Here is a 24,225-nt window from a genome sequence, read left to right as displayed (position 1 = left end):
TAAAATAAAGCCTGTGTCAGCATGCATGAAAACGGTATTTAACTTTGTTGATGGATTAATATGCTATTTGATTATTTTCCCATAAGTCCCCTTCCCACCCCTGAACTGTTTTAATTTATTCAATGGTCCTGCCATGTTTTGCAGTTGCCTTGTTTTCTTAGCAATTGCTATTTTGACCTTTGTAAGTTTAAACCTTGATTGTGTTTAGATAAGCAGCATATAAAAATAAATGTTAGCATGGGATGAAAACTTTTAGAAAGCAAAAGTAAACAGTATTCCCTTTGTATCCTTCCCTAAATTGTTCATAGTGCTTCAGAGTTTAGGTGTGTCAATGAATATTAATACGAAGTTGTCAGCTGAAAGACTTCAGCAAACATTTCTGCTGAATGGAATAAGAATTGTACAGGAAAACACTAAAATGGGAGGGAGTACACTATTTCTGTACTTTTCAAGTGTCTAACTGAGTCAGATCAAGAAGAAAGAAAAAGCAAATGTATTTAGGTTAAATGTAAAACTACTCACTATTTGTCTTCAGCTTTCCGGGTTCACTGTTGCGACTGCCAGCCTGATTAATGGCCTTAACAACAAAGATGTACTTGGTGCCACTTTGCAGGCCATGCACTGTGTAATGATTTTGTTTGATATTTGGAACAATCATCCAGCTGTCGGCTGAATTACACAGACCTGCATTTCAAATCAAAAACATTAGTTGTTTTATGAAGCATGCATTCATTATACCTGAAACAAGGTGGTGAACCTGAAGCTGTTCAAGAATTCAAAGGAGCAGAAGTCCTTTGCTTCTTTGAACGGTTAAGCATCAACAGTAAGTTTTCCATTGATGTTGAGATATAATCCACACTCCATCTCAAGAATAAAAAAACTGAAATGAAAGAGCCCATCTGCATTGGGGGCATCCACATGCAATTTACTGTTCTAATGAGATGACAACTAGGCTAGAGTTTATATTAAATTGTAAAAGGCTCCTATAAGATATAAGTGAAGGAGGGATGGGGGTGAGGATAGACTATGGGATGGACCTGGAAAAAAGCTAGGAATTTCCACAAGTGGTATAAACTTATAGGTAGATTTTGTAAATTACATCAGATAAACTGTCTTAAGTATTTTCGGAAAATGGTTTCAGTCCTGCCATCTGTTTTTTTTAGTTCACTAAAACTTTTACGGGAAAGTTAACAACTGCCAAATTCCTTTCAACAGTATGATACAGGGATATCCATTTCTTTTGTAAGATATTACCATCTATTGGATATTGGGAGTCTGTTACTGTGATGACAATGAGATAAGACAAAATTTGGAATCCTCTCCAGTTTTATTCACTGTGGGCCTCTGAGTAGAGATAATATTTGTAAAGTAATGCTGGTTTGACCATGAAGATGAATTCATGCTTTTGATTTTAAAAAGATATGCATTAAAGCAAGGATATCAAATAACTGTACCACATATGGTACAGTGTAAATTTTAAATACTCTATAAATACAAATCAAAGATAAGTACACTGGCTCTAATGAGATATATCAGATAGAATTCTGAGAACTTGGAAGGGAAAGTCAATCCGGAGATAATCTCCCTTTTTTTCCCGTCAAAACTTTTTTGTTGATGAAGTTCCAAAAATAGGTTGGTGGGTGGGAGAAAATCATTGTAATATTTAATGATATAATATGTAATATTTAATTATAAAAACATCAGTGTAAGAGTCAATTAGTAATATTAATACATTTTAACTATTTAAAATACAATATACACACAGACACACAGAGAGATAATCTTTAAAATACACAATTGTCAAGTTCTTTAGTAAGCTGGTGATGCTTTTTTTCTTATGTGGTTGAAAATAATATATATATATGTATGTGTGTGTGTGTGTGTGTATTCATTTTTAAGTTTTCATGGGTACTTACATATATGGTATTCAGCTTTGTTCGGGTATTTTCCCACGTCATTATAGTTGTGCTTTTAAAGTTGTAGCGACGTTTCAGCAAGAATCTCATCTGCCATCATCAGGCTTCTGTATTGTGTTCGTCTGTGAGTCAGACTTTCACAGCCGTTTCAGTTTTAAATTTGGGGCTAGCCTACTGCTATGCCAGAATGTTTTTTTCCTTAATCCTGATTGGTTGGGAGTCTTGGTCTGTGTTTATTGGTCTTGGAGTTTGCTGTGTTCTGGATAGAAAAGACTACGAAACAAAACCTACTCCAAGACTCCACATACAAACCCATAAACACGGACCCAACCACATATCTGGAAAAAATAACCAAGAAGAAAATGATAACCAGACACATGAGCAAAGAGATCCAACAGATGATCATCCCAAGAGAAAAATCTTCCAGATCCCCCAAACTATGTGGCCTCCCAAAAATACACAAAGAAGGCATACCTCTAAGACCCACAGTCAGCTTCAGAGGAGCACCACTACAAAACCTAGCTAAACATAGCGAAGCAGCTACAGCCCCATGCTGAAGCAGCAGCTTCACATGTACAAAACTCATACCACTTCTTGGAAATGATCAAAGATCTACACATGGAACAAGAAGATCTGCTTGTAAGTTTTGACGTGTTTTCACTATTAACTCAAGTCCCGATAAAAGAAACTCTTGAAATCATCAAAAATAAATACCAACCAGCTAAACACCTCATGGAACTAGCAGAACACTGCTTAACCAACACATATTTCATATACAAAGGACAAAGATACAAGCAAATTGAAGGAGACGCTATGGGATCACCACTGTCACCCGTCATTGCAAACCTGTTCATGGAAGAATTCGAATCCAGATCCCTAGCTAATGCCACCCACAAACCCAAACTATGGTTAAGATACATCGACGACACATTTGTGATTTGGCCCCATGGAAAAGAAAACGTAAACAAATTCCTAACACACCTAAACAGCACACAACCCAAAATCAAGTTCACCATGGAAACGGAAACAAACAACTACCATTCCTAGATGCACTAATCTACAAAAAAACAGATGGCACACTAAGACATACCATATACCAGAAGAAAACACACACTAACCGCTACCTCAACGCCCAATCCCACCATCACCCAGCATAAATAAACTCCGTGGTCAAAACACTAATCGCCAGAACCAAATGCCTGCCAGACAACACACACATAAAGACTGAACTATGCACCCTGACTAAAGTGCTGATAGCTAACGGCTTCCACAAAAGCAAAATCACTGGCTTGATCCACAAAAACACACTGAGACATAATGGAGACCTAGAAGATGAACAGACCTATGGAACAGCTGTCCTGCCCTACATAAGAGATACTATAGACAAAATCAGCAAGATACTACACAGGCATCACATCAAGACTGCCTTCAAAACAGATAGAAAAATAGCAGCCATCCTAAGAAACCCCAAAGATAAAATTGACCTGGAAAACCAAGGCATATGTGAAGTCCCCTGTGCATCATGCCCGGCCACATACATTGGACAGACCAATAGAAGAATAAGTACCCGTCTGGATGAACACAAAAATGCAGTAAAAAAGCTGGAACACACTTCCTCACTAGTCCAACACATGAAAGCAACAGGTCATAGCATCAATTTCAATGGCACCAAAACCCTAGCCACTATAGAAAACCCCAGCCACAGAATTATCAGAGAAGCCATAGAGATTGAAAAAAGACCTGAAAGCATGAATAGAAGAGATGACTCCATCAGCTTGTCAATCATTTGGAAGCCTGCACTCACAAACAAAAAAATCTCCACACCACAAGCCAGGCAAACACCTGGGCACAAACAGATCCCCCCTGATACATCCAGCTCAAACACACCCCAACCAGGCACCCAGATGAAACCTAGCTTCCTAATAAACGATAGCCGTCCATTTACTTGGAGCCAAGCTGCACTAAAAGCCTCCAATACAGGAACACAATGTTGCCAGCCAATCAAGACAAAAAAAGCCACAAAACAGACAGAGGATATTAGAAACACCAATCAAGCAGAACACAGCAAACTCCAAGACCAATAAACACAGACAAAGACTCCCAACCAATCAGGATTAAGAAAAAAACATTCTGGCAAAGCAGTAGGCTAGCCCCAAATTTAAAACTGAAACGGCTGTGAAAGTCTGACTCACAGATGAACACAATACAGAAGCCTGATGATGGCAGATGAGAGTCTGCTACAACGTTGGTACAACTTTAAAAGCACGTGGGAAAATACCCGAACAAAGCTGAATACCATACATATAAATACCCGTGAAAATTTAAGAATATATATATAAAATTTGATTTTTTTTCACGTTGTTTAATTATATATAATGTTTTCTTAATATTTTAACTTACAGTTGGTAATGTTCTACTATTAGGGATCAGAAAGGTGGGGCTTGGTCCATACATTGGTTATGTTGACTTGTGATTGATGCCTCTGTTATTACCCTGGCCATTGTTTCTGTGTGTGTTGTGGGCAGATGGTTTTCTGTGCTTTTAGTCTTTTATATTTTATTTTAATACTGTTAGCTGCCCAGAGTCAAGAACCTGAGATACATGGCTATATAAACTGAAATAGATAAATAATAAAACTGTCTATATTGTAGCAAAGATCCACTATAAACAAATGTGTATCTGGCCAACAGACTAATTTGAATTTGCTGGATGCCCTCAAGTTTTCTGCAGAATTCATGCACTTGTTCATGTTTAGAAGCATATTAATTATTAATCAAATAATATTAAGCATTAATGAAATGGACCCAATTAAAGATTATAGTACAATTGACCATAGAATTTTCCAAGCAGAGCGCAATATGTAAACTGGATTCTTTCCCTTTCCTTACATAGTCCAAAGGAAATGGTTGGGTTAGTGTATAATTGTAGCATCCCATTTTGGCTATAATTTCTTGGTAATGAATTCATCAACCCATGTAATTAGATTTTTGAAGAGTCACTAGCACAAATATGTAATAGGTTGGCCATATATGATGTGTTTGCATTAAGTAAGCATAATGGTAATATGAGTACAGGAAAATTACTGTGACTGAATGAGCTCCAAATCTGTGCTTAATTAGGAAGACAGTAGTAATTCAAACGCAACTGCCAGATGAATTCAGAGACACTAGAAAGCTTTCTACCAAGATTCCAGATTTCAGTACTTTTGACAATTGTAAAATCTTGTCTTCTTAAATGTATTTCAGGTTCTTATAGCCAGATGAGCCATTATGCACACAGTTGCAGAGGGAGAATTATCTGAATCTTTATCTACAAAAGCAAAAAAGCACTCACACATCATCACAAAATCTCCAGAACCGTAAAGCCTACAAACTTGAAATTTGGCACGTATGTTCCTCTTGGCTTCTAGGTGCTCACTAAGAAAGGATTTTTTGAAATGACCACCAGAGCATTTGAATTTTATGTATTATTATTAACACAATCTGATGCTAAGGAGTTCTACTCCTCCCCTGAAACGAAATCTGTTCCAAATGCAAAACACAAGCAGAGGAGAGGACTTTCAGTTTCAGTCTTAGTTTCACAGCACCAAGCAGCTTTAGTACAGAACAGTTGAGCTAAGCCATGCCCAGGCTCCTTGCTGTCTCCTTGCTCACACAGCAAATACTGTTTCACTTTCCAAACCCTGAATTCCCTCACACACTAACAGGACGCTAGCCAGATGAATACCAATGGATGCTGGTAGACAGATGCACATTTCCCCCCCCCTTCTTATTTCCCTCCCCCAAAACTTGCCCAGTCACATAGTTTCATAGTAAAGCACGGGTACCCTGCTAGTTTATCTATAAAGAATCAATCAATCACCCTTTTAAAGTAAAGAAAGAAACCTTTTTCTAAAAACATTTTCTAATACATCCAAGCAATCAATACATCCAATTAAACAGAGTCCCTTCCAAATCTGTTTTCTGTCATAGATATGATATTGACGTAACAAGGGGGGAAATCCCCACTGGAAGACTTTTAGAGGGAAGTTCATAAATAATATGGATAATAAGTGGAAAGGAAAGGGACAAAGGATGTTGTTACTAGTTGTGCTCATTACACAAAGTCATTACACATTAAACAAAGGACTAGGGGTAACATGATAGCAGTGTACCAATATCTAAGGGATTGCCACAAAGAATAGGGGTCAAAATATTCTCCAAAGCACATGAAGGCAGGACAAGAAGCAATGGATAAAATTAATGCATTATTTATTAATGCAATATTTTTAGTTACTAATTAACCTATGGATAATGAATATTGATCTAATATAAGAATTTGTAGGAAAAGTAAGAAGCAAATTCTAAGACACTTCAAAGGTCTAAACTGTAAATGTTGTCAGGTGTTAACCAAAGCATTGTTCTACAGAATAAATATATAGTCATTGCACATCAAGTTACAGCTATTACTTCTCTATGAATGCATTGGCTGACATTGATGAGCTTTTCAATTTCTTTTGCAATGATTATGGCCGTCAATTTAAATGAAATATTCACTTTCAACTTCTGCTTACCTAATACCATGCCAAATACTAAATGTCAAAACAGTAAAGAATATTGTGCACAGATACTAAAAATAAAAATTTACAAAATTATACAGGTAGTCCTGTACAGGTAGACACAATTGAGCCCAAAATTTCTGTTGCTAAGTGAGATATTTATTTAGTGAGTTTTGCTCCATTTTATGAATTTTTATGATGGTTGTTAAATGAATCATTGGATTTGTTAACTTTGTAACATGGTTATTAAGTGAATCTGGGTTCCCCATTGACTTTGCTTATCAGAAGATCTCAAAAGCTGATCACCTAATCCCAGGACACAGCAACCGTCATAAGTCACTTTTTAATGCCGTTGTAACTTTGAACAGTCACTAAATGAGCTGTTGTAAGTCGAGAACTACCTGTATTTAAAACTATATAAAATATACATTCTACTTCACTTTAAATGGCATCTCCATAATGACCGCACTGATTCTTCTTTTTTTACATATACACGTGCTATATAGCTACTCAGTATTGTCTGGATGGACAAGCCAGATATAAACACAATTAATCATCATTAGTTCATTAAAATGTTATTTTTATTTGTCTAAGCTTTAATAGAAAACAGCAGAACATGAAGCATCATTAGGACCGGTTAGTTTGATTCTCGAAACAATTCAGTATGAAAATATTCTACTTAAAAGTATCTAACATTATATCCTCCAGGTGTTTTAAAGCATAATTTGCGCAGTCATTTAGGAATTGTGTCCAAAACTTCAAGAGATCACTAAGTTCTTGTAAGCTGACTTGAGTCGCCATGTGCGAATAGGTGGCAATATAAATCTCCTAAGTAAATAAATAAATAGCCTGACCAAAAAAGAAAAGGAAACTGACACCAAATGTTCACACACCATACACAACAGAAGCTACTTCTCACACCATACTTTGTACATTTCACACTGTAATAAGATGATACTGCAAAATGACCAACCTATCTCAACCACGTCATATAATAAATATTTGCCCCGCTCACAGCCCATTAAGGCAAAATATTTCATGCTGATTCATTATGAAGCTTTACTTCATTAAGACTGGAATAACATTCTCAGCTCTTTTTCCCACAATACAGGCTTTGTTTAAAGTCTCTCTTCAAGAGTTTTGCAGCTGAAATATTGTCTTTACCACACAATGTGCTTTCCATCAGCATGATGCTAGACAGAAAGTGAGTCAAATGGAGTGAATCACAGTTTACTAGCAATTAGCATTTCCTGCCTGCTAGTGATTAATCTAAGAAAGTTGAATTCTTTCATAGCCTTTTCACTTTATTGTCTTGCTCTAATTGCTGTTTAAAACTCTCAACTTTTGTAGCAGGCTTGCTACAAAATATGTGTTTCCAAGAATTATATCATCAGCTTGGGTGTTCCTGTTTTTGCCCACTTTCATCAGATATTTTCACATAGATGATATAGCTTAAGTGATATCTAGAAGATTCAGGAAATGTTCAATTTTCAATGTTCAATATTAGAAAACATCATTTTCATCATTATTTAATATGGAATTAATCACTAGTCTTCATTATTAAACCATTCAACAAGAATATGAGGTGACCAAGTTAATGCAATACTTTTCCATCGGTATATAATGTGTTTGTTTTATATTCTGAAATATACTGATTTGAAATATAGCAGGTCACACATTGAAAATTAGGTTAAAACCTGATGCTTAATCTAAACCAAACCAAGGTGAATAAAAATTATTTAAAAATCATATTTTTAAAACATAGTTAAATTTTAAGCAATGTGAAAGACGGATACATGGGGTTAATCTTGGAATAGATTTCTGCTTAGAAACTGAATACTAATTCTATTTTTCCTATAAACATGGAAGTTGCCTATTCACAGGTAGGAGGTTAAGCTACCTCCAGAAATGCCAGCAAGGGGATAACATCAAGACCAAGCATGGTTGCTGCTATTGCAGACCTAAGAATTCCTTGAAAGCTAAACCTTAATTTCACTAATCAGAAATCCTCCTATCAGGTTGGAACAGTTGATTTAGGTTAAATATTAAATTAAACTAGATTCTGGATCTAGAATCCAATTTATAATGTTTCAACAGAATGCACTTGGTTAATAAGTGAAGAGCCAGTCTGATCATTTCTCAAACATGAGTATTCTTAATTTACAAAGAAAATATATTTCAGCATTAAGACACTATTGAGTAGTAGACACACCTTTTATACACAGATTTTTAAAAATATCATTTGTAAAGATAATATAAAGCTCACAAACTGAACAAGAAATGAATACTAAAAAACTAAACTAAACTAAAATAAATTTCTCTAGTCAACAGTTCTAATAACTCTTATCATAACACATACATACATACACACACATTCAAGATATACATTGTGGAATTAAGAGATGCAAGAACAAAGTTGTTGCATCTCTTAATCCCATTTCTATTTGGAAGAACAAAAGTGACAATATCTACATCAGGAGGCAGACATGCACCATTTTAAATAAAATCTATGAAGTATCACTTTAAAAAATTGATATTTAAACAAGAATTTGAATCAGATTTCTCTCATTGCCTCATTATTTTTATTTACTGTAAAAATATCTACCCAATCTAAACGAAGACAAAATGCATGTTTATATAGTTTAAATATTCAGTAAAAATAAAATATATCAGCTACCTTTACAATAAGAAAGTGAGATGTCTGATAATAAAATAAAAACAATATATGACCTTATCTTATACAAATAAATGTAAAAAATACAACCAAGTGAGTAAAGCAACCTACAAAAAGTATCACAAGTAAATAAAAAGACAACAGTCCCAGTGCATTCATTTATTTCATTTGTAATCCACCTTTTCTAGCAGGAGATCAAGGTGTATACGTAGTATTAACTATTTCAATGCCTCAAAAGTCATTAAAGTAAGGTTACATGAGATAAGATCTAAATGAGTGAAGATCAAAATCAAAAATAAAGTTTTTAATCTTCAAAATTAAGTAACATTCTCTCACAACTAAAGAACATGGTGGAAAACAACATTAAACTGTTTAGAATATGGAATGTGTAACTTTCTAGGATGACTGGATAATGGTATTCAGTTGTTGAGTAAGAAGTTTAAATTGATTCATGTCAAAATAAACACGACTTCATAGAAACACATTTATTATGAAGAAAAGACGAAACTGAATAAATTTCCACCAAAGGATTCCTGTTGCTAAATGTATCTGTTATATCATTAATACACTGATAAATATTTTCACAATCCTGTATACACTGACAGCAATGTATAGCAACTAAATACTTCAGCTTACTTTTCAAAAGTTTCAATTTATGATATTGTCTTTTTCAATATGTTCCAGAAAAGCCAATTATTCTGCTGCCTGTTTAAGTTAAGAAAAATGAAGAACTGAACCAGGTTTTATGATGTTTGCAAAGTAAAAGTGAGTAAGTAGCTATGAAACATTCCCTTTGGAGACACAATTGCTTCACAAATGTATTGAAAATGCTTCTCTACAAGTCTGTTCTCTTGCTTTTGCTTCCTCTTTCTCATTTTTGTATGAACTGTAATGTGATATATCAATTTCTTGCAGTAGTGTGTCTATAATGAAAAGTTGTTGGCCTTCAGAAGTTTGGGATTTCTTCATGTATTCCTTGTGGTGAAATAGGGGAAGTAGGGCAATTTTTCACTTTTTAAAAATCAAATTAGCATAACACCAGTTGTAATCAACTCATGCCATGTCCCTTGCAAAATATCTATTATAATACATTTGTATATCAATTATAATGTTAAAGGCTGTTTAATTATAATTTTATCTTGTTAAAGCATTATACCTTTAGCCTCTGAGTTGGCTTCCATTAAATCACTGTTTGTGAAAATTCTGAAAGCTCCACATAAATCTCTTAGATTTAAATTTAAATTCAATGCTTCATTTTTATGGCCTTAGTTTAAAATGCTTTGTACTTACTAACTACATTAGCTTGTCCAGTGAAGATAGTATACTGCAGTTCATAGGAGACCACACTGAATTCATCATCTGAAGTCCAGTGAACTGTGATTGTGTCATAAGAAGCTGTGCAAAGCTCTTCTCTAATTGTTGGTGGGTTTGGAGCTGAAAAAGGGTTAAATGAGCTGTTATAGTTCTCAGACATTCATTTACCCATTTATCACAAAAATATGAAAACAAGAAAAAACATGTTGGATATCATTGCATGAAATTGCAAGAATATTACCAAGAAGATCCTTTATATAATTCAATAACCCAGAGACACAATTGTTTATAGTATGGAATTTTCATGCAGAATGGATCTTGCTGCTCATATGTCATTGAACCACACTACTTTAGTATACTTCCCAAATCCTGCTTCTGTATCTTCTTCAGAACCCATCCCAAGACTGATATTACTTTTACCTATGGGATTCTGACATGGTAACAGTTTGAGGAGAATACTTATGTTGAATGCCTTCAGCTTGAATTTGTAATAAAACAAACTTATTTTGGACATAGTTAAACTGATATTATTATATACACACCTGGAACTGGGAAGGATTGTGTGGTTGTACCCCTATCTACACATTTGCAAAAAACAGTAAAAGTATTGCAAAATTGTTCATTAAAATGCTATTTTCCCTAAATCACAATAACCTCTTTTTAATCCAATAAATATTACCACATGCATTCTTCTCTATGTTAAAACAAGTATACAGGTTCTTATATATATTTTGATTCTTACCAGTAAGATAATCAAGGCATTCAAGCAGTTTCTTTTCTCTGGTAAAGTCCAGTGCAAAAGTATCAAAAGTGTCATTAAGATTAATTTCAGGAATTAAAACCTGGGAAGATGCAGTTGCCATAGCAACCCTACAAGTTAAAAAACAAGTGGGTTTAGTTCTGAAAATTATTTTACATAAGGATACGTAAGGCAAATACTTTTAAAATAAGTTAAGAAGTGCTGTGTAACATGTATTTAATGTAATTTTCATATCCCTGATCAGCCATATGTCAACTAGAACAGGGGTCCCCAACCACCGGGCCGTGGACCGGTCCCGGTCCATGGATCATTTGGTACCGGGCCGCAAAGAAAATAAAAAAAAAATAAAAATGGCAGCTTTCTTCACCTTTGGTGAATGCTGCTGGGATCAGGGATCAAGGACACAAAGGAAAGAAGGGGAGGGAGGAAGCAACCAAAGCCTGCCCTGCTCTCCGGCTCAGCGGCTTCGGTTTCCTCCCGCCTCGTTCCTCTCTCAGTCACTCTCTCGCTCCTCCACCAGCCCAGGAGGAAACTGCTTCAAAGAAGCCGGCAGGGTGGCTTTTCCTGTCGGCGCAGCTCCTCCGAAGCGCCCGTTCACCCCCACCCCGCCGCCCGCAGTTCAATCCAGTGCGCCGTTCTGCCTGCCTGCCTGCCTTCGTTTCTGGTTGTTTCGGAGTAGCTTTGGCTGAGAATAATAACTATTCGCCTCTTTTACTCAGCCGAAGCTGCTCCGAAACAACCAGAAACGCAGGCAGGCAGGCAGAACGGAGCACTGGATTGAACTGCGGGCGGCGGGGTGGGGGTGAACGGGCGCTTTGGAGGAGCTGCGCTGACAGGAAAAGCCACCCTGCCAGCTTCTTTGAAGCAGTTTCTTCCTGGGCTGGTGGAGGAGCGAGAGAGCAACTGAGAGAGGAACGTGGCAGACACCTGAGTGATAAGGCTGAGGGAGGGAGGGAGACACCTGAGGGAGGCAGGGCTGAGAGGCGGAGCTTCTCAGCCATCCTGCAGGGACTTGTCCTGAGCCGCGGAGACAGCTGTGGGCCGCCGCCGCCCAGCACTCAATTTTGAAGGCGCTCCTCAGCCCGGCGCAGTTCCTGAATCTGCAGCTGAAACCCTCTGTTTTAAATGTCCCAATAGAAGAGAATATCTGTCGCTCAGGGTTGCAATGAGGAGGTATTGGCGCTCCCTGAACTTGGTGGTTTGCTGGCAGACTTTTTATTACCCGACTAGGTAACAACATCAGATGTTATCTAGTCAGGTAATGAAACGTCTGCAAGCAAACCACCAAACTCGGACTCCTCCCCCTCCCCCCCTTGAAAAAGTGTCGTCCCCCCCCCCTCCTTGAAAAAGTGTTTCTGCGTGAAACTGGTCCCTGGTACAAAAAAGGTTGGGGACCACTGAACTAGAATGTAGAAAGTTACCTAATACCATGAAGTACCGCCTGCTTGCTTGTAGCTGCTGGGAACTGAATTTGTGATCTTTATAATGGAATCCATGAACAATGTTACTTTACTGTATTTTCTCCTAAAAGTGACTGGTATACATTTCAGTATTTTTTTGCTAATTTGCCATTCATGAAATGGTAAAAAGCTTCAAATGCTCCCAAGAAAAAGAATTGTCATCTAAAATCTGAACTCTCAAGACTGAACTTCATTACAACCGAGTGCATTTTAATTAGTTATTGAACTAACTTCAATAATGAGTCAATATTTTGTTACTTAAGCAGATAAACTGAAAAGATCACAGGCAGGCAAAAAAACAGTGAGAATGGACTTGATTTCCAACTTTCTGCTGGCCTTCCCACTGGCTGGGTTTGTGGACAGCTGGCAGGGAGTGTCAGAAATCATGATCACATGATTGCAGGGATGTTGCAACTGCCACAATTTTGCAAATAAAACTGGCCTGAACATTTAAAATTTCAATTCCACAGGACTAATGAACCCTGGATTTTTACACATTCTTCAGGTTAGCAATTAGCAATTCAAAAATCATTGTATAATGCACCATTTGGAATGCCATTTGAGGGTACAAACAAATATATAAACACAGGAAGAGTTTTAACAGCATAAAAATATGGAAGACTGCAAGAAAAGGTAAATGAGTCCCTGTGGATTTTACTCCACTAGTTGTTGCCAACTATATGGGGTGATGTTCATCTCCATTTCAAGGCCATTGAGCTGTCACTGTCCAAAGACATTTTCTGTGCTCCTCTGGCCAGCATGCCGATACGGAGTGCTGCTACTTTCCCACCAAAGTGGTACCTATTTATCTATTTGCATTTGCATGCTTTTGAACTGCTAGGTTGGCAGAAGCTAGGGTGAGGATGGGAGTTCACCCCATTGCGTGGAACTTGGGTCTGAAACCTTTCCAGCTGACAATTCCCGGATCTTAACTGCTGAGCCATAGCACCGCCATAATATGCAATTATATGGAAGTATTCTAACATTTTTCTAGAATGATGTTTCTTAATCTGTCTTTGACATTTTGCTTCTGTATACCAGTTGTTGGATATGTTGATGTTTTATACCTACATTATACACTACTTTAGATGTGTGGGTTTTTTTGAGCATCCCAAAGATTTGATTTCTCCTTTAAACATCCAATTGACATATTATAAAGAAAATGGTTAGTTAGCAAGGTTATCTAATTCTCAGAACTCTTCAATTTATGGCATTACCTTTCAGTTATATTTTTAGCCGACTGCAAGAAGCGTGCATGATCATTCTCCTTCAAAGATTGCTCAGCCTGTGAGATGAGAGAGGTGGACCGTTCAATACACTGCTTGCAATTAGCTATCTGCTGGGCCAGTTTTCTCAGTCTCCCAACCTGGAGCAAAGAAGAAAATTGTTACTTTTTTGGACACAAAAATGGGCATTAATATTTGACTATAGCTCAAGACCATAGCTATAACTCAAATTGAGTACTAAAGGAAACAGCTCAACTGCTTTCCTCTTCTATTTCAATAGGAGCCTAAGTTCTAAGGAAGTTTTTAATATTATCCAGAGTGGGGTAATCCAAAATAATCACAGCTTTCTTTCATTTTTTTTTAATAATAAGAAATCTCAATTGCCATCAGGCTCTGTTTCTTGGATGCTCTACTGTGATTTCCAAGGTGCTTTAATTCTTGACCTCAGAACAAAAGGAATAATTTGACTATAAAATAAATCTTCGTTCTTGGAAATGTCTTTTCCTGGAGGATTCCGCCCCCGCCCCGCTAAGCCTGGTATATTAACAAAAGTGGGTACATAATCAGTGTGATACAAATGGAACGCTTTAATTCCAATTCACTTTTAATATTCAATACATTGCAATGCTAAACATTTATTTAACAGCCAATCTAATTGAATTGGTAGATTATTTTCACTGCAACTATGTTTCAGATGAACCTACTGAGACAGTATTGAATTCTATCTGAAATGGAAGAGTAACAGAACATAAAGGCCACCTCAATCTTTTCTAGTGCTTGCCTCCTTTAGTAACCTGACAAGAACCTACATTTCATTACATTCAAGATTGCAATTCTCCCAACAATAAAAACAACTTTTTTTCTCGTATCTTGCTTAGGAGCTTTCCATTGAGATTCTGGGAATAGAATGGCATATTAAATAAATCCTGTGTGTTTAATCCAGTGCAACGATTCTCATACGTACAATAGAAATTGGGACCAGAATTTCCAATGCTATGCAAGGCAGTTGATAAGTGAACCATTCTCACTTTTATGGCCTTTTTGTTACAACTGTTAAACAGTTAAGTGAATTTTGTGGTTAAGTGAACTATGTGGTTGTTAAGTGAATCTGACTTAACAGATTGACTTGACATTGAACCTGTTGATTTTGCTTGTTGGAAGCCAGCCGGGAAGGTTGCAAATGACAATCATATGGCTCCAAAGTGCTACAACCATCATAAATACATGCAATTGCAGGCCTAAATTTGGATCACATGACCATGTGGATGCTGCAGAGGCTTTAAGGGTAAAGACTGGCTGTAAATCACCTTTTCCCATGCCATTAAACTTTGAATTGTCGCTAAAGAAATTGTCTCTAAAGTTGAGAACTACGTGTATTTATTTTCAACTCAAGCATCCTATATTGCTAACAAAAACAAGATCTCCTGACTCATCTGTTCCTATTTTCTGAATCATGTAGATTTGAATCTTTGACATTCCTCACTAAAGAAACAAAAGAACTCCTGAAATTACCTGCAACTTGGTAAGGCTTGATACTTTGGAAAAACAGTCCTATAAATCTAGCATGTGGATACTAGGCCTTTATTTCGAATACACTTACAGACACTGTAGTGCCTTTTACTGACATTAGGCTGAGAAAGTGGACAACTTGTATGAAATTTTAATTCCAAAATATACAATGTTCACTGCTTAACTACATACTAATACTGCTAAAGCAGCTGGTAGAAACACCTGCTTAATTTGCTGGAACAATGCAAGACACACTGTCTTTATTTGGAAATGGCTGTCATGACCACTCACTGGTGTACATACCTTGTTTGGGAATGAATGTATCGGGTTTGTTAAACTATTCCCTTCCCCCTTCCAAAAAGCATGAAGTACAGTAATGAGCACATCTGTTAATAATAATAAAAAAATCTCATCCTTTCCTTTAATGTAAACGTAAAGTTTGGAATGGAACAGCATTTCTGATTCTGTAAAAAGTGTACGAACTTTGGTGGTAGAATATGCATTTGCTCTACAGTTAAGTAACCAAGGAGATTATACAGAAGGTTGTCAGGTGGAATTCTGGGGGGATCTGAACTTTGTTAATATGTAAAGAAGTTCAGGACTTGTCAAACAATAACCTAGAGAACCATGGTCCTTGAAACAGCCCTTGCCTGCAGGGCTTTCTATTTTAAATTATTTGGAGTATCTTGACAGCTAAGTGAACCATTTAACCTGCCCACTTAACCTGCATCTAATGTTATTTCTTGTCAAAGCTTTTTTCACACAAGGAGAGTTTGTTGATTTCTTCAAGTTACTTTAGCAGTAAAGGACTACAGTAAGTAGCTTGCATATGTGTGTCCCCCCCCCCACCTTTCACACACATACATACACAAACAAGCAGAGAAACAAAGGATCACGTTGAAACTGATTTCAAAGTTAGCTAGGTAACCAAGCTTGAGTAGTACCTGAGATTTACCTTGCACAGAGATTTACATCAGAAATATGTGTAGTATAGTTATTAACTGTTTTGTTCTTGGAAACAAACATACTCACAAACTGAGGCAAGGCGGCTTGCTTGGTTGCTCAGGCTTTATTTAAGCTTCATATGCTAACAATGCTAATTCATCTCAGCCATGAGGCAAAAGCTGTTGGCCCATTTGACAGCTCCTTTTATACTGAGCTGTCAAACTGGTGACCAATCAGGTTGTGGCTGGGCGACCCCTGCTGGATCGGACCAGAGGGAGAACTGAAGATATAGCACTCCTTCTCATCTCGATGGCACATGCGTATTCCATGAGGTAGGTTGGGCGGCAGCGGAACCTTGCTGATCTGCCCAGTGCTGGCTTTCTGGAAGAGGCTGGAGTTGCTGGTGCCGGAGTTGTTGATGCTGGAGCTTCAGGAGTCAGCACTGGGATCTCTGCTGGGATCAGCTTGACTGGTGGCACTGCTGGAGACTCTGGTAGGTTTGTTTGGTGGCGTGTTACTGGTGCGGTAGGCCCAGCTTCAGCTAGCGAAGGATTCTCATCTTCTCTTGGGATAGGGACCACAGACCTATAACTCCCTTGCCCCCTTAATTGATTAATATGCAGTCTCCATGCCTGGCCATCCTCCAGCTTGATATATACGAACAAGGCCCTGTTACCTTTGTAACGGTGGCTGGTAGCCCCAGGGGGTTGCCTGAGAAATTCCTAGCATAAACTGGGTCCCCTTCCTTAAACCCCCTAGGATTGCTGGATGAATCCAGAGGCTTCTCAGGCATGCAAGTGAACAGCCTGTCTAGGACTGTTCTCAGCCATTGGCCCATTAATAGTTCGGCAGGGCTGCAATTGGTAGAAGGGCATGGGGTTGTATGCTGACAGAATAGGTATTGGGGTATTTTTGCTGGCAATGGACCTGGGCCCATTCTTGCCAGGGCCTCCTTTGCTGACCTTACCCCTCATTCTGCCAAGCCATTACTAGAAGGATTGAAAGGAGCAACCAAGGAGCAACCCCAGCCCTATAAGGAATACTTCAAAACTCCTGGATGTAAATTGAGGACCATTATCTGAAACAATTAGGTCTGGCAGCCCATGGGTGGCAAATATCTTTTGTAATGTAATGCTTACGGCCTCAGCTGTGGTGAGGCCATGAGTAATATTTCCACCCATTGGAGAAGGCATCTATCACAATTAAAAAGGTTTGACCTTGAAAGGGCCCAGCAAAATCAATATGCAGATGGGACCAGGGGCCTCTAGGAGTTTCCCATTTCCACCTTCGTCGCCATTGTTTTGTTCTTGGAAGCAAACACACTCACAAACTGAGGCAAGACGGCTTGCTTGGTTGCTCAAGCTTTATTTAAGCTTCGCGCGCTTACAACGCTAATTCAGCTCAGCCATGAGGCAACAGTTGGCCCATTTGACAGCTCCTTTTATACCGAGCTGTCAAACTGGTGACCAATCAGGTTGCGGTTAGGCACCCCCTGTTGGATCGGACCAGAGGGAGAACTGAAGACATAGAATTAATAATTATTTAATTTGAGCTTCTTCTACATTACAATAAATATTTCATTAAATTTTTACTTCTGTAAAACACTAATGGTCTCAACTTCCTTCAATATGCTTCATGAACTTGCTTTCTTACAGAGCAAACTAAGAAAGTTAATTTGTGTAAGTGTCTTTAATAGATGATTATAGTACTTATATAAAGCATATAGTACTTATTAATATCATCTATGTAGATGGTTATAAGTTATGAATTCTTATTTTATAGACAATTTTTGCCCTAAGAAATTTTTCAAACAATTAAAGCATAAATATTTTAGAATATTATTATATAAACTATTCTGGTGAATAGAACAGAATTTCCCTTGCAAATATCATTTGTACAGTTATTATTTATATAAAGTGTCTTATAATAGAAAGATAAAATAACATAAGATGGTATCTTTCAACAGGCATTCAACAGATTTTAAATGAAGACTGAAATGTTTATTTAATAAATTCAGACAACAGGAAAATAAATGAAGCGACTGTCAAGGGGATTTCAAGATGTGCATTTTAAGTAAGAAATTAGAAATTTTGTAGAGCATAAACCATTTAGTAAGAATTTTAATCTATTTCAAAACCTCAAAGATAATATTCTTACTTTTCCCTCCTTGATTTTGGTTCCAATTATCTGACGTCTTTGCTGGATTATTTCTATAAGCAGGTCACATTCTTCCATCAGCTTGGATTCTTGTCGAGACGCATTTACCTAAAGAAGAGATCAAGCATTGCACTGAATAAATTTAGAAACATTCAAAACAAGATAAAGCTAACAAAGTTGCATTGTTTCATAACCATGTTTTTAAAATGCTCTTAAACTTGAATGAATGCTTGAATTCTTGAAAACAATATATTTTATCAGATAATATTGATACAAGTAACTATTATAATATATGGGTGATATCGAATACTGAATGAATGTAATTTTGATTTCCTGCAATATAATTTTCTCATTCTTTATTTCCTCTACATATCATTTCCTGTCTAATTTTCTCCAGACGAAGTTGTAATTTTCCCCCCAAATGGTGGCTATCTCATTCATTACTGAGATGACAAAACAATAACAATATCAAATTCCCTTTTCTTGTTTTACTATTTAGACTTATGTATTCCTTTCACACCAACATATCTAGTATTATACAATTTATCAAACAGTCACTGCAAATAATTTGAATTTCAATCAAAACATAACCATAGAGATTCTCAACCCAACTAACCGTCAAGACACTTCTATTCTGAAGTGATTTAAAGAACATAGCCAAACTCTGTGTAATCACTGATTAAATGATCAATAAGCTATAAGAAATAATATAATAAGTGCATAGCTATTAATTGTTTATAACTTCATGATTATATATATATTTATAATATCTGTAATGGCTTTGCAGCTGCTTGCCATGCTGCAGCTCAGAGGCTTCTTGGCACACGCAGTTCTTTGACTGCAAGAAACTCTTAAGCCTTGGTGCAGCATAAAGCTACTTCTGGAAGTTTCATCTTCCTGAATTCATCCTCGTACATGGCACAAAAGAAGCCCCTTCATTACCAGCAAGCTACAGCACCCAGGAAGCCAAAGCAAGGATTTGGCCCAATGGGAAAATTCTGAGGGTTGTCCCCAGGGGTAGGATTCTACCGGTTCTGTCTGGCTCTGTAGAACTGGTAGCTCTGAAGAGCAGCAGACATAAAACCGGTTCTATGTCTGCTGCTGTTTTGGCCCACCTGTGTGTCCTGGCACTTACCTGACCTTTATTTCCTGGTTTTTCAACCTCAGCTGATTTGTGTGGCACAGCTGCAGTTGAAAACGCAGTAAAAAAGGAGTTTTTCGAGTGCTGTGCACCCACGTGCAGTGCTGCTTAGCAGTCCAGGCAGCAAGATGACAACGATTTACACACATGTGCAAATTGTAAATCACCGAAACGGTAGTTACACCGGTCGGATCCCACCCCTGGTTGTCCCAGAGAACTACATGCAGGAAGCACAAGCCAACCTCTGGCATTTTTTCATTAGATAAACAGTTTCCAGCCTTCCCACTAACCGACATTTATATTTGTATTGTGCTGCTAGGCCAAATTGGAAAACCAGAAAAGCTGAAGTGTCCAGGGTGACATGGTGGTCATGGATTTGAAAAAGAGACTGCAAAGGCAGTGAAAGATAGACAAACAAAGGTTGTAAATTGATTCTGCTTCAGCCATAACAGGTCAGTGTAGGGAACTGGAAGAGATGGAAGCTGGGCAAACGAATGCTTACTGACGCTTGCTGGCAGTTGCTAGGCCCTCCCCAGTCTGCGGCCTGGCACTGTGCTGCTTGGGCAGGCTGGGGAGCCCCGTGTAGAAAGTGGTCAGCAGAGAACCTAGACCACAAATCCAAAAAGGAGAGAACAAAACCACCAAGAAGCGCCTGTTTCAGCAGCTGGGTACAAAAGACAAAATGCCACCAAACGGAACTGGGAGAGAAGGCAACTGGGTGAATGCATGTTTGCTGGCATTTGCTGGGGCTTCTTGGATGTTGAAGCTTTGTCAACCTGCTTCAGCTGCAATGCTGAGGCAGGTTGACCATGGTTTCAAGCTATGTGATGGCTCAGAGGCTTCTTGCAATCCCTTAACCACGTGGTTCTGGTGCTGCTTGCTGCCCAGTAAAGCAGAATGCAGGATGACAAAAAAGGCAGAGATGGGTAGCAGCTAGGTGGCTGGAGAGAGGTGGAGGCAGTTTCTCACTTTACTGAGGTTCAGGGCTGGAAGGAACCAAGCTTGGAATGGCTTGGCTTGACAAGATTGGGGCAGCTTCTCAGCTAATGGCTACCTGCCTTTGTATAATGACTACAATGGGGAATGCCAGAATAGCTGTTGCTAAATGATGTAATCATGTGCTATTTTGCTTTATGTCTGTATCATTTAGCAATCTAAATTCTGGGTCCAATTGTGGTAATAAGTCAAGGACTACCTGCAAAAGCTTTATAGTACTACTGCTTCTTCTGTTTCTCTGAGACAGAGTTAACTGTTCCAAAATTTAAATTTGTAATTAAAAAAAAGATAAAGGACAGTGCTGTGCCACATAAGGAAAACACAGAAAACATTAATGATTTGTTTTGCCACAAACAAAGCCCTATTATCATTTAAGGTAGTGTATTGGGGGACAGGCTGCAAGCATAGTTTTAAATTTTGCTCAACCACAAACAAGAGATTTGTCTTAGTCTATTTCATGGAAACTGAAGGCAGAGACCCATTGTGACTGGACTTAAAAGACATCTTTGTTACAGGACAGAAGTCTTTTGAAAATACTGGCAATACATTATCTGTAATTAAATTCTATTTTGCTTCTTTAAAACATCCATCTGTTTCACTTTCCTACATTCTCCTTTTCTTTTTGATTTGATTAAAAGGAGGTTGCAACATTTTTGATTTGACTAGCACATAAGAAAGGAGATTGCAATGTATCTTAAATAGCACTAGTGCTCCTTGTCAGCTTAACGTTATCCTGCCCTGAAGATTTCCATAAATGAGGTTTGCAGCCCTATTGCGGGCAGCTTTATCAAGATAACCTGTTCACCTTGCTCTCAAGGGTTTAGAGAACTTGGACTTAAAACAAACCATCTCTTTTGACCCAAGCCTTGTATGTGGATCCTGAAACCATGTTAAAATAGATGTCTATAACTAATGTAAAAGTATTTTCATATAAATAGAACAAGCACAGCTGAGTTTCAAGACCTAGAGAAAAATTGCTTTTCCGGTGCTGTATAATCTAAGAATGATGTATGTTATCTCACAGTTGGTTAGGAAACATTGGCTAAAATTATGTCTTTTAAATCAGCTGCAGTCCAGGAAAACAGGTTTCCTCCCCATTCTCTCTGGCTAATTGTTCCTGGTTTTTCCACAGCTGTGTTCTGATTATGTTCTGTGCAACAGACTAAAACAATTTCATTCTTGACTAAATAATGCAGGATTTTCATAAATGCCAAACACATTTCAAAACATTCTCTCCTCCTTGCTGGACCAACATACACAATATAGAGGAAGGAGATGGTGTCCGTATTTCCAGCAGTCCTTTACCAAGTGACACAGAAAGGATCCCTGATCTCTGCTCAGATAACCAAATGGATATGATTGGCTTGTGCTCTTCATGAAAAATACAAGCTTCTTCAATGGCTGCTGCAATGCTCAAAAGGGAAGATCTGGCCAATAGGTTTAAAACCCAAAAAATGCAAGTTCCCTCTTGTAACAAAACAGAGCTGCTTGCAAAAAATAGCTCGGTTTTGAATTTTTGCTGCACAAGTTTGTCACTAGCCAAAAGCAGTGGCTAATGATCCGAGAGGAAACACTGTTGGGTTATTTTGATATCAAGATGATATGTTTAAAGTTTAGGGGTTCAGCTCAGCTTCTTTCTTGATACATTTTGAAGAGTTGTAAGGAGAGGGTGGATTAAATATAAGGAGGGGCATATATTTGAATATATAATATGGAACAATATCTACACATTTACTTCAGATTGTCAGAAATACCGACTATGCAAAAACACTAATTTTACATTGGCTCTTATAGCTACCTAAATCCTTCTTTTCTTACAAAAGGGTATTTTGTTTATTATCTGTAATGATATAAAACAATATGCACCCATCTAATCAAAGCATTTGTTCTCAGCTATTGATTTTAATGTTAGAGCTATTTCATTCAAAATTTCTAAGATAGGCTGTATGGGAGCTTATCTTAGATGCACTGAAATCTACCTTCTTTACTCTTCTTTCTTACAGAAAAAATATATTAGAGATCTGAAATTCTAAATGGTTAAGATATATACACAGGAACCCAAGAGCACATGTAAAATCTTGAGAAAATGTATGAACTGAACAAAGTTTTAGTATATTTATATTTAGAATATAAAGATATATACTCTATTTTAATATATATTACAAATATTATTAATCCACATTTGCAAATTCTTGCATTTCTTTGTAAAGTCCACTCCTAGTTTGAAATACTGTATATCTTGATTCAGGAGTCCTTCCACAGCCACTGAGCTACCATTTGATGTTGTAATAGCTGAATTAGAGGTAATCTGACCTTAAAATTGTCTGGAATTCCAGCCAGTTCTATCTGTCTGTCTAAGGCAAAGAAAACTCCATGTAAGTAGGAGTAATTTTCATAGACATAAATAAGTGAAAATTTGAGAAAAATAGCTAGGCATCAACAATATTTAATTGCCTAGGTTACACTCTGGACAAACTCAATACAGGCACTCTGGCCTTAGAGATTAACAAAATGAATTAAGACAAGATTATAATAATTACTGTCAACATGTGGGTGCAAATAATTTTAAGTAATTATTTTCATGATTCATATGTCATTCAACTGCAGGAAGGCTGTAATTGGTAGGATGAAGAATTTGAAATATACTGCCACTTGGAAATTACTTCAGGCCATCATGGTGTTCTCTCCACAGAAACCCACCAAACCATTAATAATTGTTTGCTATCAATATATAAAAACACATTTGACACCATGATCAGTTTTCATAATTTAAGAAGACAGGAAGAAATGTCTTGGGAACATGTTTATTTTCTTTTTTCACTCTTCTTTAATATTCTGGTTTCTCACTGATATAAATAAGATAATCACTCCTTGGTTTGGAATGTCAAGTTTAAATACAAACTACATTTTTATGCCTCAAATTAGCACACAATATTTCACAAACCATAATTTGGTAAGCTCTGGATGTGGTCACATTTGCTAGTTTATTGTAAATATAAATTGCCTAAAGGAGCTCTCTTTAAGTAAATACTATGCCTCAGCTAGTGAAACATTTATATTTGTGTGTGCATCCAATTTTGGTCCCATGATGTAAAAAAGATGTTGAGACTCTAGAAAGAGTGCAGAGAAGAGCATCAAAAATGATTAGGGGACTGGAGGCTAAAACATGTAAAGAACGTTTGCTGGAACTGGTTATGTCTAGTCTGATGTAAAGGACTAAGGATGACTTGATAGCAGTGTTCCAATATCTCAGGGGCTGAGACAAAGAAGAGGCAGTCAAACTATTCTCCAAAGCACCCAAGGGTAAGACAAGAAGCAATGGTTAGAAACTAATCAAGGAGAGAGACAAATCTAGAACTAAAGGGAAATTTCCTGACAGAACAATTAATCAGTGAAATAACACTTGCTTCCAGAAGTTGTAAATGCTCTGACACTGGAAGTTTTAAATAAGAGATTTGATAACCGCTTGTCTGAAGTGGTGTAGGGTTTCCTGTCTAAGCAGGGGGTTGGACTAGAAGACCTCCAAGGTCCCTTCCAACTCTGTTATTCTTATTCTAAATATACATATGTGTGTGTGTGTGGGGGGGGAG

At 37.4% G+C, this 24,225-nt stretch overlaps 1 protein-coding gene across 4 annotated transcripts in view; it reads right to left on the bottom strand.

The window, feature by feature from the left end:
• The window catches only part of MID1 (midline 1), a 230,819-nt gene that overhangs the window by 2,521 nt on the left and 204,073 nt on the right, over positions 1 to 24,225 (bottom strand). For all 4 annotated transcript variants that reach the window (XM_026714194.2, XM_087938351.1, XM_026714195.2 and 1 more), the window contains exons 4-8: positions 18,499 to 18,606; positions 13,879 to 14,027; positions 11,184 to 11,311; positions 10,418 to 10,561; positions 523 to 684 (exon numbers count right to left, since the gene is read on the bottom strand). In XM_026714194.2, the coding sequence (XP_026569979.1) occupies positions 523 to 684; positions 10,418 to 10,561; positions 11,184 to 11,311; positions 13,879 to 14,027; positions 18,499 to 18,606 (691 nt within the window). The remainder of the gene's footprint in view (positions 1 to 522; positions 685 to 10,417; positions 10,562 to 11,183; positions 11,312 to 13,878; positions 14,028 to 18,498; positions 18,607 to 24,225) is intronic.

The sequence above is a fragment of the Pseudonaja textilis genome, chromosome 8 (genome assembly GCF_049901715.1).
Source record: "Pseudonaja textilis isolate UNSWEBS1 chromosome 8, rPseTex1.2, whole genome shotgun sequence".
NCBI classification, from domain to species: Eukaryota; Metazoa; Chordata; class Lepidosauria; order Squamata; family Elapidae; genus Pseudonaja; species Pseudonaja textilis.
This window is presented reverse-complemented; position numbering and strand designations above follow the sequence as displayed.